Source organism: Myotis daubentonii, chromosome 3, assembly GCF_963259705.1.
Source record: "Myotis daubentonii chromosome 3, mMyoDau2.1, whole genome shotgun sequence".
Classification (NCBI taxonomy): domain Eukaryota; kingdom Metazoa; phylum Chordata; class Mammalia; order Chiroptera; family Vespertilionidae; genus Myotis; species Myotis daubentonii.
The window spans coordinates 56,905,947-56,919,535 of NC_081842.1; the positions used below are offsets into that span (position 1 = coordinate 56,905,947).

General features: G+C 47.4%; 1 protein-coding gene across 19 annotated transcripts in view; it reads right to left on the minus strand.

Moving 5' to 3' along the window:
• The window catches only part of KALRN (kalirin RhoGEF kinase), a 646,808-nt gene that overhangs the window by 432,077 nt on the left and 201,142 nt on the right, over positions 1-13,589 (minus strand). For all 19 annotated transcript variants that reach the window (XM_059687615.1, XM_059687614.1, XM_059687613.1 and 16 more), the window contains exon 3: positions 12,235-12,349. In XM_059687615.1, coding sequence (XP_059543598.1) covers positions 12,235-12,349 — 115 coding nt within the window. The remainder of the gene's footprint in view (positions 1-12,234; positions 12,350-13,589) is intronic.

Sequence of the window (13,589 nt, forward strand, 5' to 3'; positions counted from 1 at the left end):
GTGGAGGGAGGCAAAGGTTGGGGGGAAAAGGGAGACATCTGTAATAGAGTCAACAATTAAAAAAACACAAATAAAGAATATATAATAAATGTTTAATAATGAAAGCAATTATATGTGTATGCATGTGATTAAACTTTATGGGTGTATAATTTAACAAACTTTCCACAATGTAAATATACTATGTATTGTATCAGAAAGGGATAAACATACACTTTTAAATTTTACAATGAAAAACAAATCAGAATCCCAGGTGTTAGGCTGTCTTTGAATAAACAGGGTTAGTTCCTCGTAAAGCAATGTACTGGGCTTGTCATGGGTGGTCATGATTAATTTATCTGAACAAGAATTAATTGCTGGTAAGAATAATTTCTTATCTTTTTAGAAAAGTTTTCAATAAAATAATCAGAGAGGGGGAAAAGTAAAAAGCTCTAAAGAGATGAAGGAAATATGTCAACATATTTAACTATATCTCTAGATGCTAGTTACAAGCATTTTTAAAATTCTTAATATTCTTCTGCACTTATCTATAATAATAAAAGCATAAAATGCAAATAGACCAAATGACCGAACAGCAGAATGACTGTCCTGACGACCTTCCAGACGACCACACTATGACACGTGCTGGCGCCAGGCCAGCCAAGGTGGGTGCGATGCGATTGGTCAGGGGGATCCCACCATCACCCCACGATCGCCCCACAGAGGGAGGCCTAGGCCACCGGGATGATTGATGTGGGGGGAGGTGGAGGGCAGGGGGCACTCCATGATCACCCAGCAGAGGGAGGCCCAGGCCAGCCAAGCAATCGCACCCCACACCTGTCACCCAGTAGAGGGAGGCGACCTGTGGCAGGGGAGGGGGGACAGTGCCCCACAGATGGCAAGCAGTGGTGGTGGTGGGGCGGGGCCAGCTTCCAGCTGATAGCCAGCCAGGCCTAGGGACCCTACCCGAGGTGTCCCTGATTGCGAGAGGGCGCAGGCTGGGCTGAGGGACACCCCCCCCTCCTGTGCACAAATGTCATGCACTGGGCCTCTAGTTTTCTATAATAAAGAAATACTTTTCTAGTTACTAAAAGAAATCAAGATTTTATCACATCACTAGGTATATATATATTCATTCATTCATTCAGTATTTATTACAAGCCTACTAGGTGTTACTGAGCTTGCTGCTATTACTATTATTCCTACAGATGCTAATCCTAACCTGAACCATCACCCTAAACCTGAGTTTGACAAAGCAGTGCTAAGGACAATGAGACAAGTGACAGACAAGGCAAGGGAAAGAAACTGCCATTTGCCACTGGCCCCTTCTGTGTGCCAAGTCCTGAGCTGGATATGTTTGTCATGTAATCCTCACTACCACTGTGTTTGAGAATAGATTCATGTCTTTTACAAGTGAGCAAATTTGTCAGCAAGCACAGCTTTCCTCCCACAGGGGATTCTGGGGTTCATTCTTTCTAGGGTGCAATCCCCTACATAATTTCCAAGGGTCCTTAGTTTTCCTCAAACTCCTCCTCTACTAGTCCACAGTTCCACTCCCTCCTAAGGGTCACACTGAAGACATGTGTGAAGGAAAACAATAACCCCTCTCCATCAGGAATCCGTATGTCCAATGCTGGGCCCTTGATTTATCACCTAAGTCATTTACTGGTTCCTGGAATTACCAGGCTGCTTCTCATTGTTACTTCATGACCACATGGTTTCTGCCTCTCATTGTCTAGGTTATTGTTCTCCAGGGAATCACAAATGCTTATCTCTGCATTTGAAACATCGCAGCTGGCTCTCCTTCAACCCCCCACACAGTTGGTTTCATAGGATTTCCATGAGCCCCTCAACCCTCAGCCCCATCCAGACTGTGCTGGCACAGCCCTGTCTGGTCCAGCAGTGGCATGGTCAGGGCAGCGGACCAACTTCCAAATGTGGGTCAGCTGGAGGCTAACTAATGCCACAATTATGCTTCTGACGTCAGAGCTGTGCAGGAGATAGAACCAGGCAGGCGACTGAGTGAAAGAAACATCCAGACTGAAGGAAACTGAACAAGATGGCCATCCCTGGTATACAGTGGAGACCCCACTAGTACCTCTAATCCAGGCTTTGAATTCAGGGCCCCTGCTACTGACGGTCCATTACTCATCTCTTTAAATAGTTTCCATGGTCTTAAGTGCTTTTGCTTTTTCACAACATCTCTTGATGTAATCTGGTCAGTAAAGCATACTTGACTATCAGCTGCAGATGAACATAAATGAGCAGTGTTTACTTGTATAAAGCTGAACACAAACACCTGGGGGAGGAAGTCTGGGGTTTCCCACACCTCCTCCATTGTCCTGCACATGCACACTCATCATCACTGCCTTGGCCAGAGGAAACCCAGGTGTGAGACAATCGCCACCTGCATTTCCCACCTGCATCAACCTTCCCACTTAGAGTGCTGAGAGAACCTTAGAGAAAGAAGGTTTGATGCACAGGTAGCCACTGCCCACCATCATTACATGTGTCTGACCCCTCATCTCCTTACCACCCTCTTTCGTTGTCCTGTTCCAATCCAATCCTTAGCCCATCCATCAGAATCTACCTTCCTACTCTCCCCAAATCTATCCCCTGCACTCCATTACTATTGCCTCCTTCACTCTGACCTCCTCATCACATAAAAGCTCCGGTTCTGGTACTAGACCACCTGGCTCCAAATTACTGGTGGCTGTGTGTGCATAGATAAGTTACCCAACCTCCCCGAGCCTAGTTTCCTCATATGTAAAATGGGAATAATAATACCCACCTCAAAGGGCTGTGAGAATTAAGTTAATGCATGTAAAATACTTATCAAAGCTCAATGAGGTCAATTAAAGATAATAATCATGACTTGCTAGATCAGTTCCAGGAGTAGGAAGCATTAAGTGCGTTTTTTCCCATTCAAAATTATGTGTAAAGATTCATCCATGTTGTTGCAATAATTTTAAAAAGTGGCTCACTGAAAACTACATGACATGACACCATTTTTATAAAGCTCAAAAACAAGCAAAACTAAACAATATATTTTTATGAAAACATGTGATAAACTATACCAAAAAATAAAATAAGGGTAGGCACAAAACTCAGAATAGTGGATATTTTGGGGGATGGAAAGAGGATCAAGGTGGGGAGAAGTCCCAGGTAGCTTCAAGAGCAGTGGGGATATTCTGCTCACGAAGTTGGAGGGTGGGGTCTCAGGTGTTCATTTTAGTGTTATATTTCATAACTTACATATACATCTGTTTCTTCATATACAGCAAACATTACTATATATGTGTGTGTATATACTTATTATTATTATTATTATTATTATTATTATTATTATTACTAGAGGCCCGGTGCACAAAAATTTGTGCACTCGGGGGAAGGGGGGTCCCTTAGCCCGGCCTGTGCCCTCTCGAAGTCTGGGACCCCTCAGGAGATAACGACCTGCTGGCTTAGGCCTGCTCCCGGGTGGCAGAGGGCAGGCCCAATCTCTAGGTGCAGCCCCTGGTCAGGCTCAGAACAGTGCCGATTGGGGAGTTGGGGCGCTGCCTCGTCATGCACAGAGCAGGGCAGATTGGGAGGTTGTGATGCCACCCTCAGTCATGCTCAGGGTAGGGCCAATTGGGGGGTTGGGGTACCATCCCCTGTCACACTCAAGGCAGGATCGATGGGGAGGTTGCGGCACCACCCCCTGTCACGCACAGAGCAGGGCCCATCAGGGGGTTGGGGTGCTGCCCCCATCACACACAGAGCAGGGCCCATCAGGGGGTTGGGGCACCACCCTCTATCACCCACAGAGCAGGGCCAATCAGGGGGTTGGGGTGCCGCCACTCTCACACTCAGGGCAGGGCCAATGGGGAGGTTATGGCTCTACCCCATCACACACAGAACAGGGCCCGTGGGGGGGGGAGGGTTGGGGAGCTCCCCCCTATTAGGCACAGAGCAGGGCTGCTCAGGGGGTTGGGGCCCCGCCCCCTGTCACACACAGAGCCGCAGGGCGATCAGGGGGTTTGGGCGCTGCCCCCCGTCACGTTGATCCTGGTGCCGGGAGGCATATTACCCTTTTACTATATAGGATAGAGGCCTGGTGCATGGGTGGAGCCGGCTGGTTTGCCCTGAAGGGTGTCCTGGATCAGGGTGGGGGTCCCCACTGGGGTGCCTGGCCAGTCTGGGTGAGGGGCTGAGGGCTGTTTTCAGGCTGGGAGTGACTGAAGTTCCCAACCGTTCCTTTTTTTCTTTTCTTTTTTTATTCTGGGCCAGCTTTACCTTGAGGCTTGGCTCCAGCTCTTAGGCCTCCGCGGCTGAAAGTAGGTTTCTGTGGCCTTTGCTTACAATGTTGCGAATCTGCTGGCTGAAGTCCGGCGGTATTTGTTACAATGTTTCTTAAACTGCCCGCTCAGAGGCCTGCAGCCGCAGGCGGGGAACGTTGGTTTCCTCCAACGATCCTCCGTCACTGAGGCAAGCAAGCCTCATGTTAGTTTCAAGCTGCCTGGCTGCCGGCTGCCATCTTGGCTAACAGTTAATTTGCATATCTCGCTGATCAGCCAATGAAAAGGGTAGCAGTCGTACGCCAATTACCATGTTTCTCTTTTATTAGTGTAGATTATTATTATTATTATTATTATTATTATTATTAAGCTCCTTCAGAAGCAGTCTGAGAAGTACTGAGTGCCTGGGTGCTACAGAGAGATTGCTAGATAATTTCTTAACAACACACTTGTGAGATGCACATTCTTTTTCCAAATTAAAGTCAGAATGCTGGACTAAGAAGTGCTGAGTAATATGCCTAAGGTCTCACCCTGTGCCAGAGACCTTCCATTTGCCCCTCCAAATCCATTCTCCATCTTCTCCCCTCTGTGATGCCCTGGGAGGCTGACTCACAGGAACCCTGTCACTTGGATTCAGTTGCATTCGGTCAATGACAAACAATAACGGGAGGTCAGAGAATAGGAGGACAGTGAAGTAAGAGTATCAGCTTCCCTTGTCCTCATCATGGAATCGCCCGAGTGGCTGGTACCTCTCCACCAAAGGCCACAGCTGCTGTCAGCTCTCTCTCCAGATTCTAGGCACCGCTCCTCACATTATTGTTCCTTCAGACCCAGAAGTAGTCCTGCCTCCCCTCTCTGCTGTTTCAAGATGTGGGATAACTTGGAAATCTAAACCTTGTTGAATTCCCTGTTCCCTGATGCATTGCTGCAGACGAAGCATGTTAAACTCACAGCCAGCAGGCATGAGGCCCACTGGCCGCAAGTTTGACATGTTTGCTGTAGACTGTCCCTTCATTAAACTCTCTGAGATTACCCAAGCTGAATAGCGATGTATTCCCTGACAGAGAAGGAGTGGAGCTGTGACCTGAACCCCCATGTCATGCCATTCTACGATGCCTCTTTTCCTTTAGCTGGGAGGGTGTGTATGGCACCGATGAAGATGACCACTAGTAACAGTAGTTATTATGATTGTGTGTTCCTTAGCAGCAGAGTAGAACACTATTTGCTCTTTAGGGCTTGTTTTCTGCACAGCCAACAATAGGGAGGTAACTGATATTACTCAGAAATTTGTATAGAATGTGGGAACTGTAATAGAAATGATAAGCCCTCTATACATAAGCAACAAAATAAATAAAAATGGATATTAAGAAGTACAATTTTTTAGCCCTAGCCCAGAAGTTCAGTGGTTAGAGCTTTGGCCTACACCAAAGAGTTGCGGGTTGGATTCTGGTCAAGGGCACATACCTGGGTTGCAGGTTCAATCTGTTGCCCACATGTGGGAGGTAACCAATCAATGTGTGTCTTTCACATTGATGTTTCTCTCTCTTCCCCTCCTTCTCTCCCTCCCATTCCCTCCCTGTCTCTCTCCCCCTACCCCTTCCTTTCCACTCTCTCTGAAAATCAATGAAAAAATATCCTTGGGTGAGGATTGAAAAATAATAAATAAATAAGGTATGTTTTAGGCCAATGCTCTCATTGGTCCTGTTTCTGGACTTTCCATCATTACTCCCCACATCCTCCTTTAAGGTCAGGACGCCAACAACAAATCTCAATAAGCCCTTAGAACAACACACATTCAGTGATGACAGTGCGGATAGCTTGGGCTCTTTCATGCTGAATATAGTGGGAGGAAACCCTTGCGGTTTTTACCTCCTCATCTTTGAACTGTCTTTCTGGCTCTCTGCTTATTTCTATTTTTCTGGTGATGCTGCACAAAGATAGTGCTGACTATAAGCCCAATCTATCTCTAACTGAAATCAGTAGAACAAGAGCAAACGTTATCAAATAATAAGCTGTGCATATTGGCACCTTAGTTTGACTGGCATTGCAGAACGTCCCATCTTAATTTCTTGTCATCTTTCCTCACCAATCTGACACCTGCATTCCTTTCGGAACACTTTAGCATCTCAGCCGCACTGCTAAGAACAGACTGAAGTGGCAGATACATCAAGTTACTAACAACTGGTGGTGCCCTTAGGAGCAGCAGGGAGATGATCATGACAAAGCAGGATAACAATGATGATGAAAAGGAGGAATTCAATTCAATAAAATGACCCAGGATTTCTTTACTTGATACTTAGAAAATCCTATCTCAAGCATATAGCCAACTCCAAAAATCATTGTGGGTAGCCTACCCACACTGTGAGGTCTGCCTGGGCAATTATTCACTCTCGGGCTAGATTTTCTATCCTATCTCTGTTTCTAGGGACACTCATCAGCTGCTTGTATCTGAGTATTTCCTCTCCACTCCTTTCATGTACAAGTAACTGCAAGCAGATAGCAGGCCAGAAAAACAAAAAAGCTAGATAAGCATAGGATTGATGACAGTCAGAGAAGATAACAGGAAAACTCACGATTCTTATCCAGGCCCTGGCTTATCATAGGCACTCAATAAATATTTGTTGAATTGAGTAAAAAGAGTTGTTAGGAAATTTAATTAGAAGATTTTTAAGGTGCCTGGCCAGTGTGTCTCAGTGGTTGAGCGACCTATGAACCAGGAGGTCACTATTGGATTCCCAGGCAGGGCACATGCCTGGATTGTGGGCTCGATCCCCAGTAGAAAGCATGCAAAAGGCAGCCAATTGATGCGCCTTTCTCATCATTGATGTTTCTATCTCTCTCTCCCTCTCCCTTACTCTCTGAAATTAATAAAAATGTATTTTTAAGAAAAAAAATTTAAAAAAAAGACTGTTAAGGCTTCCTACCCTGATATTCTATAATTCCTCAGCACAAAATGATAGAAAGTTTGGAGAAGACCCAGAAGGTATATGCTCAAACTTATCAGGAATAAGAAAGGGAAGTTGGAAAGAACTCATCTCTGGCTATGATGGATCCCAAAAGAGTAACTAGGATTGTTCCAAACTGTCACAGCCAGGATGATCTGGGATGGTCCCAGATCATGTCCCAAAATTCCCACCCGGAGTCCAAAGAGACTAGAAAGCAATTCTCTTAGGATTTAAGATGCAGACAAGATCTGAAGTGAAATTCTAGGCTTTACTTATTTAGGGAGCCTGAGAAAGGGAGTGTATGCTGGCGGGGTAGTAATATTCTGTTTTGAGGTCCTAGATTTTATGTTTTTTTGTTGTTGTTTCTCAGTATTATAGAAACACACAGTTCCAGGAAGGAAAGCTTCCTGGGAACCCAGCCTCCAGCCCCACGGAGGAACTCCTTCTGCAGCATCCCTCACAGAAGGTCGTCCAGTCTCTGGTGGCAGGAAGCTCACTTTCTCCAGAGGCAGCGGCAAGGCTGCTGGACAGCTCCCACATGGTCAGGTTCTTCCTTCCCTTCAGTCCTGATCTCTAACGTCTGTCTACCCATTCAGGCTGCAGACACTGCGCCTACTCCCTGATCCTGGGGGCAGCTCTCCTGCTACCTGAAGCCGGGAATCACTTTTCTTCCATTTTTCACTCCTTCCAGAAAACGTCCTTCAATCCTTCAACTACAGAGACGCAGTTTGCAATCTCTCAATGTGCTGTTCCCTTGACAATACTCTCTAACTGGTCACAGTTCATAAAATAGGGCTGGCAGAGCCCAGTGCTGCAGAGTTGGATGCAGCGGTCCCGGTATGGCCTGGCTTTCACAGAGCACAGTGCGACTGTTTCTTCCCATTCATTTCTAAATTATCACCACCATCTGTTTAATCATCTATTCTAGAATGGTGCCCAGAATTGACCATCAAGATAAATGGTTCCAAACTGAACTACCAAACAAAATAGAGACAGACTCACAAATAGAGAGCAGGCAGATAGCTCTTGTGGGGATAGGGGTATTGGTAGATAGAGGGATTGAGCAAAACAAAACAAAAAAATAGATAACTCATGGACATGGACAACAGTGTTGTGATTGCAGGGGGGTGGGATGGGTGGTGGTGGAAGAGGGCATCGAGGGGATAAATGGTTATGGATAAAATAATAATCCTATGTAATAAAAGGACAATATACAAATAGACTGAATGGCAAAACAACCAGAATGCCTGTGGTCCCTTGCCCCACTGGACCCCACCCACCAGCGGGCACTGGGGCCCCGATCGGGGTGGGGCTGCCGGCAAACTGCCCATGGACTCTCACCCCAGCTGGCCCACCCCTGATGACTGCCATTGGGCAGGCCGGCTGGACCCCACCAGTGCATGAATTTGTGCACCAGGCCTCCAGTAGTAGTAGTAGTAGTAGTAGTAGTAGTAGTAGTAGTAAAGATAAATGGTTCCTTAGATTCCAGGATCCTCTTTCACTACTTCCTAGTCCTTATTTGCTTGTTTTCTGCTGGCCTGTTCATCTCCGATGCTACCAACTCATATATTACACTGCCCTTTATGGTGACTGGTCTGTACTGGGTAGGGAAATTCCCAGGTTTTCCCTAACTTTCTCAAATATCTCTTCCTTCTCACCATGAATCCTCAAGCTGCCTGGCATATAAAGACTCTAAATAAAGAATGAATAAATGCATGTCAAACGTTGCCTAGACAGTCATACCAGTCTGTAGGGCACCCTCCACTATCACAGGAGCCTGTTCTTTCAGTCTCCTGGTCCGTGGCCCAGAATAGAGCATTTCTTCCATCAGCATCATCCACCTAATCTAGCTTTTCATTTTCACAGTTTCCCTTCTTTCCCAAAGCCACGGCTGAGGAGGAGGGTGGCAAACACTATCTGACATGCTCCATTCTTCAGTTTCCCTCCCTAGCCTCACTGTCTCTGAAACAGTTCTGTTCTAGGTTTTGTTTCCAACGGTCCTCATATGTGAACTTGGAGCCAACAGAGTGAGGAAGTGGCAGGGTGGGCATGACCAGTTGGTAAACTCTGCAGCCTGCCAGGTACTCACACTCCAGGTGAGCACAAGCCCCCGGGAGAGAGGCAGCAAGCATCCCAGAACAGTTCTTCCCACCGAAAGTGGCAACAGGACTCCTGCCTCCCACCTGCCAGAACCTAGGAGAACTTTCTCTGTTCTCAGGAGCCCAGGGTGCCGTGCTTGTGACCACGCTCAGGGAAGCAAAGAGCCTGCATCTAGCATATTCCTTCTGTGGTAATATGCTGTTTCTCCTTTTTCATGACCTTCCTCTCAGCCCCTCTTGAGTTTCATTCCCCTTCACCCAGCGGAAGTCTTTGCCTTTTTAATTGCTTCCAATCTATTATATCCCATCTCTACTTAACAAGTCAGAATGAATAAAAGTGTTCTTCCAAGTCCCTCACTTTCTATTCTACAGAAAAGATGAGCATGCATTAGCTGCAGAGATGTGATAAACATACCAAAAAGGAAAATGATGAAACCTTCATGTCCCCAGGGATCCCAATTTCTTCTGGCTCTAAAAGAACTGAGAGTCCATTATGGGTCCCCATGAAAACTTTTCCTGTAAATTGATTTAGAAAATACCTGGTTTTATGCCTGTTCGTGTACCAGGGAAAGGTGCTTTTAAGACTGCTTAGCCCCTAGATGGCTAAATTACCTAGATCAATCACGGGTTATTTAGCCTATCTCCTTACCCAAGGCAGACAAGAATACTTCTGAATAAAGACCTGTACAAAAGAAGTCTCATATTCTGTTCTTCAGCTCAAAGTCTTACATACAAAGTTTAGAAGTTTTTCTTTGAATATTATCCAAATTCTTTTTGTTGGAGCATAAGGCCTTTCGTCATTTTTCTAGTCTCCAGTGACTATCATAAAGGAAAAAAGTAGACACTATTCGATGTCTATTTGTTCACTGCCTTCTTCTTGGAGCTCTTCGGGGCTCCCCATTCTATTCAACATCCTTCCAAGCATTTGATGACTGCTCTTAAAATCCCCTTTACCACCTGCCCATCACCATCTACCAGTCCCTTTACATCTGCCTCCCCTACGGCTCTTTCAAATGTAGTGCTTGCCTCGCCTGACACCTGCTTCAAGAACTTAATCAGCATGTTCAAGAAGTAGCCAGGGCTGTCCAGCAAAGGCAGTGCTGAATATATAGCTCCTCTCTGTAACTGACTAATTCTCCTATAAAATGCAGACACAAGATGAAGACTCTGAAAGCCCTGGGCACTAATTCTTATTTGCCACACAAACACTGGCCAGGCTCCAGCCCCACTAGGAGACAGAGAACAGAGTTCTCATCTCTGTGAGGGTGCAGAGAGCCCTGGGGCACCAGTCAGGAGGACCTAGTCCTGGGCCCAGCTCTGCCACTGACACCCATACGCAACTTTCTCCCATCTCGACCCTGCTTCCTAAGCAGACCACAGCACACATTCGCCTGGATTACTCCCGGGGCTCTTCTGGCTCTCACATTCTATGGCTCTCTCATTAGGCAGAGACTTCTCCTCTCCCTCCTTAAAAGACATGGACCACTACACATATATACATACTAGGGGCCCGGTGCACGAAATTCGTGCACTGGGTGTGTGTGTGGGGGGGGGAGTGTCCCTCAGCTCAGCCTGCCCCCTGTCACATACTGGGAGCCCTCAGGCGTTGACCCTCATCACCCTCCAATCACAGGATTGGCCCCTTGCCCAGGCCTGACGCCTCTGGCCTAGGCGTCCGGCCCGGGCAGTGGGGACCTGCAGTGGCAGCGGTCCCACGATCGTGGGCTTCGCTTTAGGCCCAGGCAAGGGGCCCCTAGCTCCTGGGACTGCCAGCTTCGACCGTGCCCAGCTCCCATCGCTGGCTCCACCCCTACTTCCTGCTATCACTGGCCAGGGCGGAAAAGGCACCTGATTCTCCGATCATGGCTGGGGGGCAGGGCAAAGGCGGCCCCAGGGCCGCCTTTGCCCTGCCCCCCAGCTCTTAGCTCCCCTCTGGGTTTCTGATCACTGTCAGTGGCAGGGGGCTTCTTCCTGCTTTCCCTTTCGCCTCCCTGCATTGTGCCTACATATGCAAATTCACCGCCATCTTGTTGACAGTTAACTGCCAATCTTAGTTGGCAGTTAATTTGCATATAGCCCTGATTAGCCAATGAAAAGGGTATCGTCATACGCCGCCAATTACCATTTTTCTCTTTTATTAGTGTTGATACCATGCTCTTGGCATGTGTCCCTCCACCAACCTCTACGGCCAGCACCACCTAGAAACACTCAGAAACCAGGGTTTCTCAATCTGTTTATTTTATTATCATTGTCCTTACCCCCCCAATAAAACTTTCTATGCTTTTTTCCTTAATCATCCACCCAATGAAATATTAATAATTCAAATATAGGATATATCTGTTTACATGCTGTATGTAGAGCTGTGCTTAATGCATAAAGGAGCAAGCTTTTTGCTGCCCCCAGCACCAATCCCCCTTGGTGGCGCTATTACCTCCCTTGAAAACGTATGACCCCTAGATTGAGCGGAAGGCTGCCTCTTAAGTGATACAAGTGGAGTTATTTGACCCAAACTCCAAAAGCCAAAAACATATTCACAAGCCACAGGTTTTAAAAACAATCCAATACACAAGCCAGAGTGTAATCCGTCAGAGTTCCCATTTCCCCAAAGTAAACAGCAGGGCCCCCGGCTCAACCTCCCCAGGCCACGCTCCCTCCCCGGTTCCAGGCACAGTCCTGGTCCTCTGAGCCTGGGACCTTCGCCTCTGCCCGCAGATCTCTCTTCCAGCTCCCACTCCACTCACAGGAATCCCAGAAGTAACAATGGGACTGACGGGAAGGAGACGGACAATGGCTGATGATGTTCCAAGAATAATTAGAATCCACTACGAGGGCAGAAACACCCCTGGCCTCTGCCAGGGATGGAGGCTCATTCCAATTCCCTTGCATCAGCCCAGATGCCCTCCACCGTCCCCTGCAGGACATGCCCTTTCACCTTACCTTGGCACGCTGGCCAAATAGGTCACGAGTTTCCGAAGGTCTTCCTGTCTTATTCTGTCATGATTGCTGCGGGCAGGGAAGGTCAGGATGGGTCCGCCACGTTTATCCCGGCCCCCTGCAGGGAGGGAGAGGGGTGAGTATGAGAAAACCAGCCAGGGAGCGTGCTGCAGAGGGAAGAGTTCCGGCTGCGTGCTGGATCACACAGGCGGGAGCACGGTGCCCACAGAAACCTGGTCGCCTCGGACAGGGGCGTGGGATTTGGCCGCGGTAACATGGGTGACCTTGGGCGAGTCTTTTGACTCCTCTGATGCCTCACCGGCAAAATGCAGATGAAAATAAAAATGACCAGGTTACAGGGCTGCCGTAAGGACGGATGAGGGCATTGGGAAAGCACTTTGAGAAATAAAGCTCTCTACAAATGCGAAATAATAGTGAAGGCGGTGTAACTATTCTTATTGAGAAAGCAAGCCCTTGACAGTCTTTGGAAATTTAAGCTCCAATGTACTTCGCCTCACAGGGCTCTGTGAGGTGGGAGTGTCGGGATTAACTGACTGCCGTGGTGAGAGCCCCTGAAGCATCCAGCGGGCAGCACTGCTGGGAGGATGTAGATTCATAGAAAAGACATTGTTTTCTACACAGTCCAGGATCCGCCCCGCCTGCCTGCCTGGGGTGCCACCTGTCCCTCCTTTATAGAAACAAGGATCCTCAAGGTCTTAATCGCTACATATGCACTGTACACACTACGATTACAAATGCTTTCTAAATATCACGTTTTTTAGAAAGCTGGAAGGAGTACACTGAAATGATGAGCATTGCTGTTATTAGAAGGCTGGGATTTGACATGATTGCCTTTTCTTTCCTTTCTTTTCCAAGCTTCCTACTCACTATTTACTCTATGATTTTAAAGTTTATTTAAAAATTTTAAATTCATTAAGGGGTGGTATGATTAGGAAGCAGGGCCAAGTTTCTCAGGAGAGCTAGATGAGGACAAAGCTAGGGTGCAGCAACCATGACTTCACAGGTACCGACTATCACACAAAGAAAACCTCTGCGCCCTGATCACAGACCCCCACCCACATGCTTGTCAGGCAGCCTCTCACACCCTCCAGAGCTGGGCCCACAGGGAATCTAATGTAAGAAGGAGGGAAGGTGGGCATGCCCATGCCCCTCCTCCTGTCCCCAGGGAAAAAAGCTGAAAGCTTGACCCTTGGAAAAAGGATCTCTGGCAGGCAAAGGTAGAGCCCAAGTGTGAGTACATGAATGTTTCCCTGTGACTGTGGGGTCCTGAAGTCACACAGGCAGAGGGGAGGCTCGACAAACGAACCCCAACCCATTCCAGAACAGAGGAGATAAGG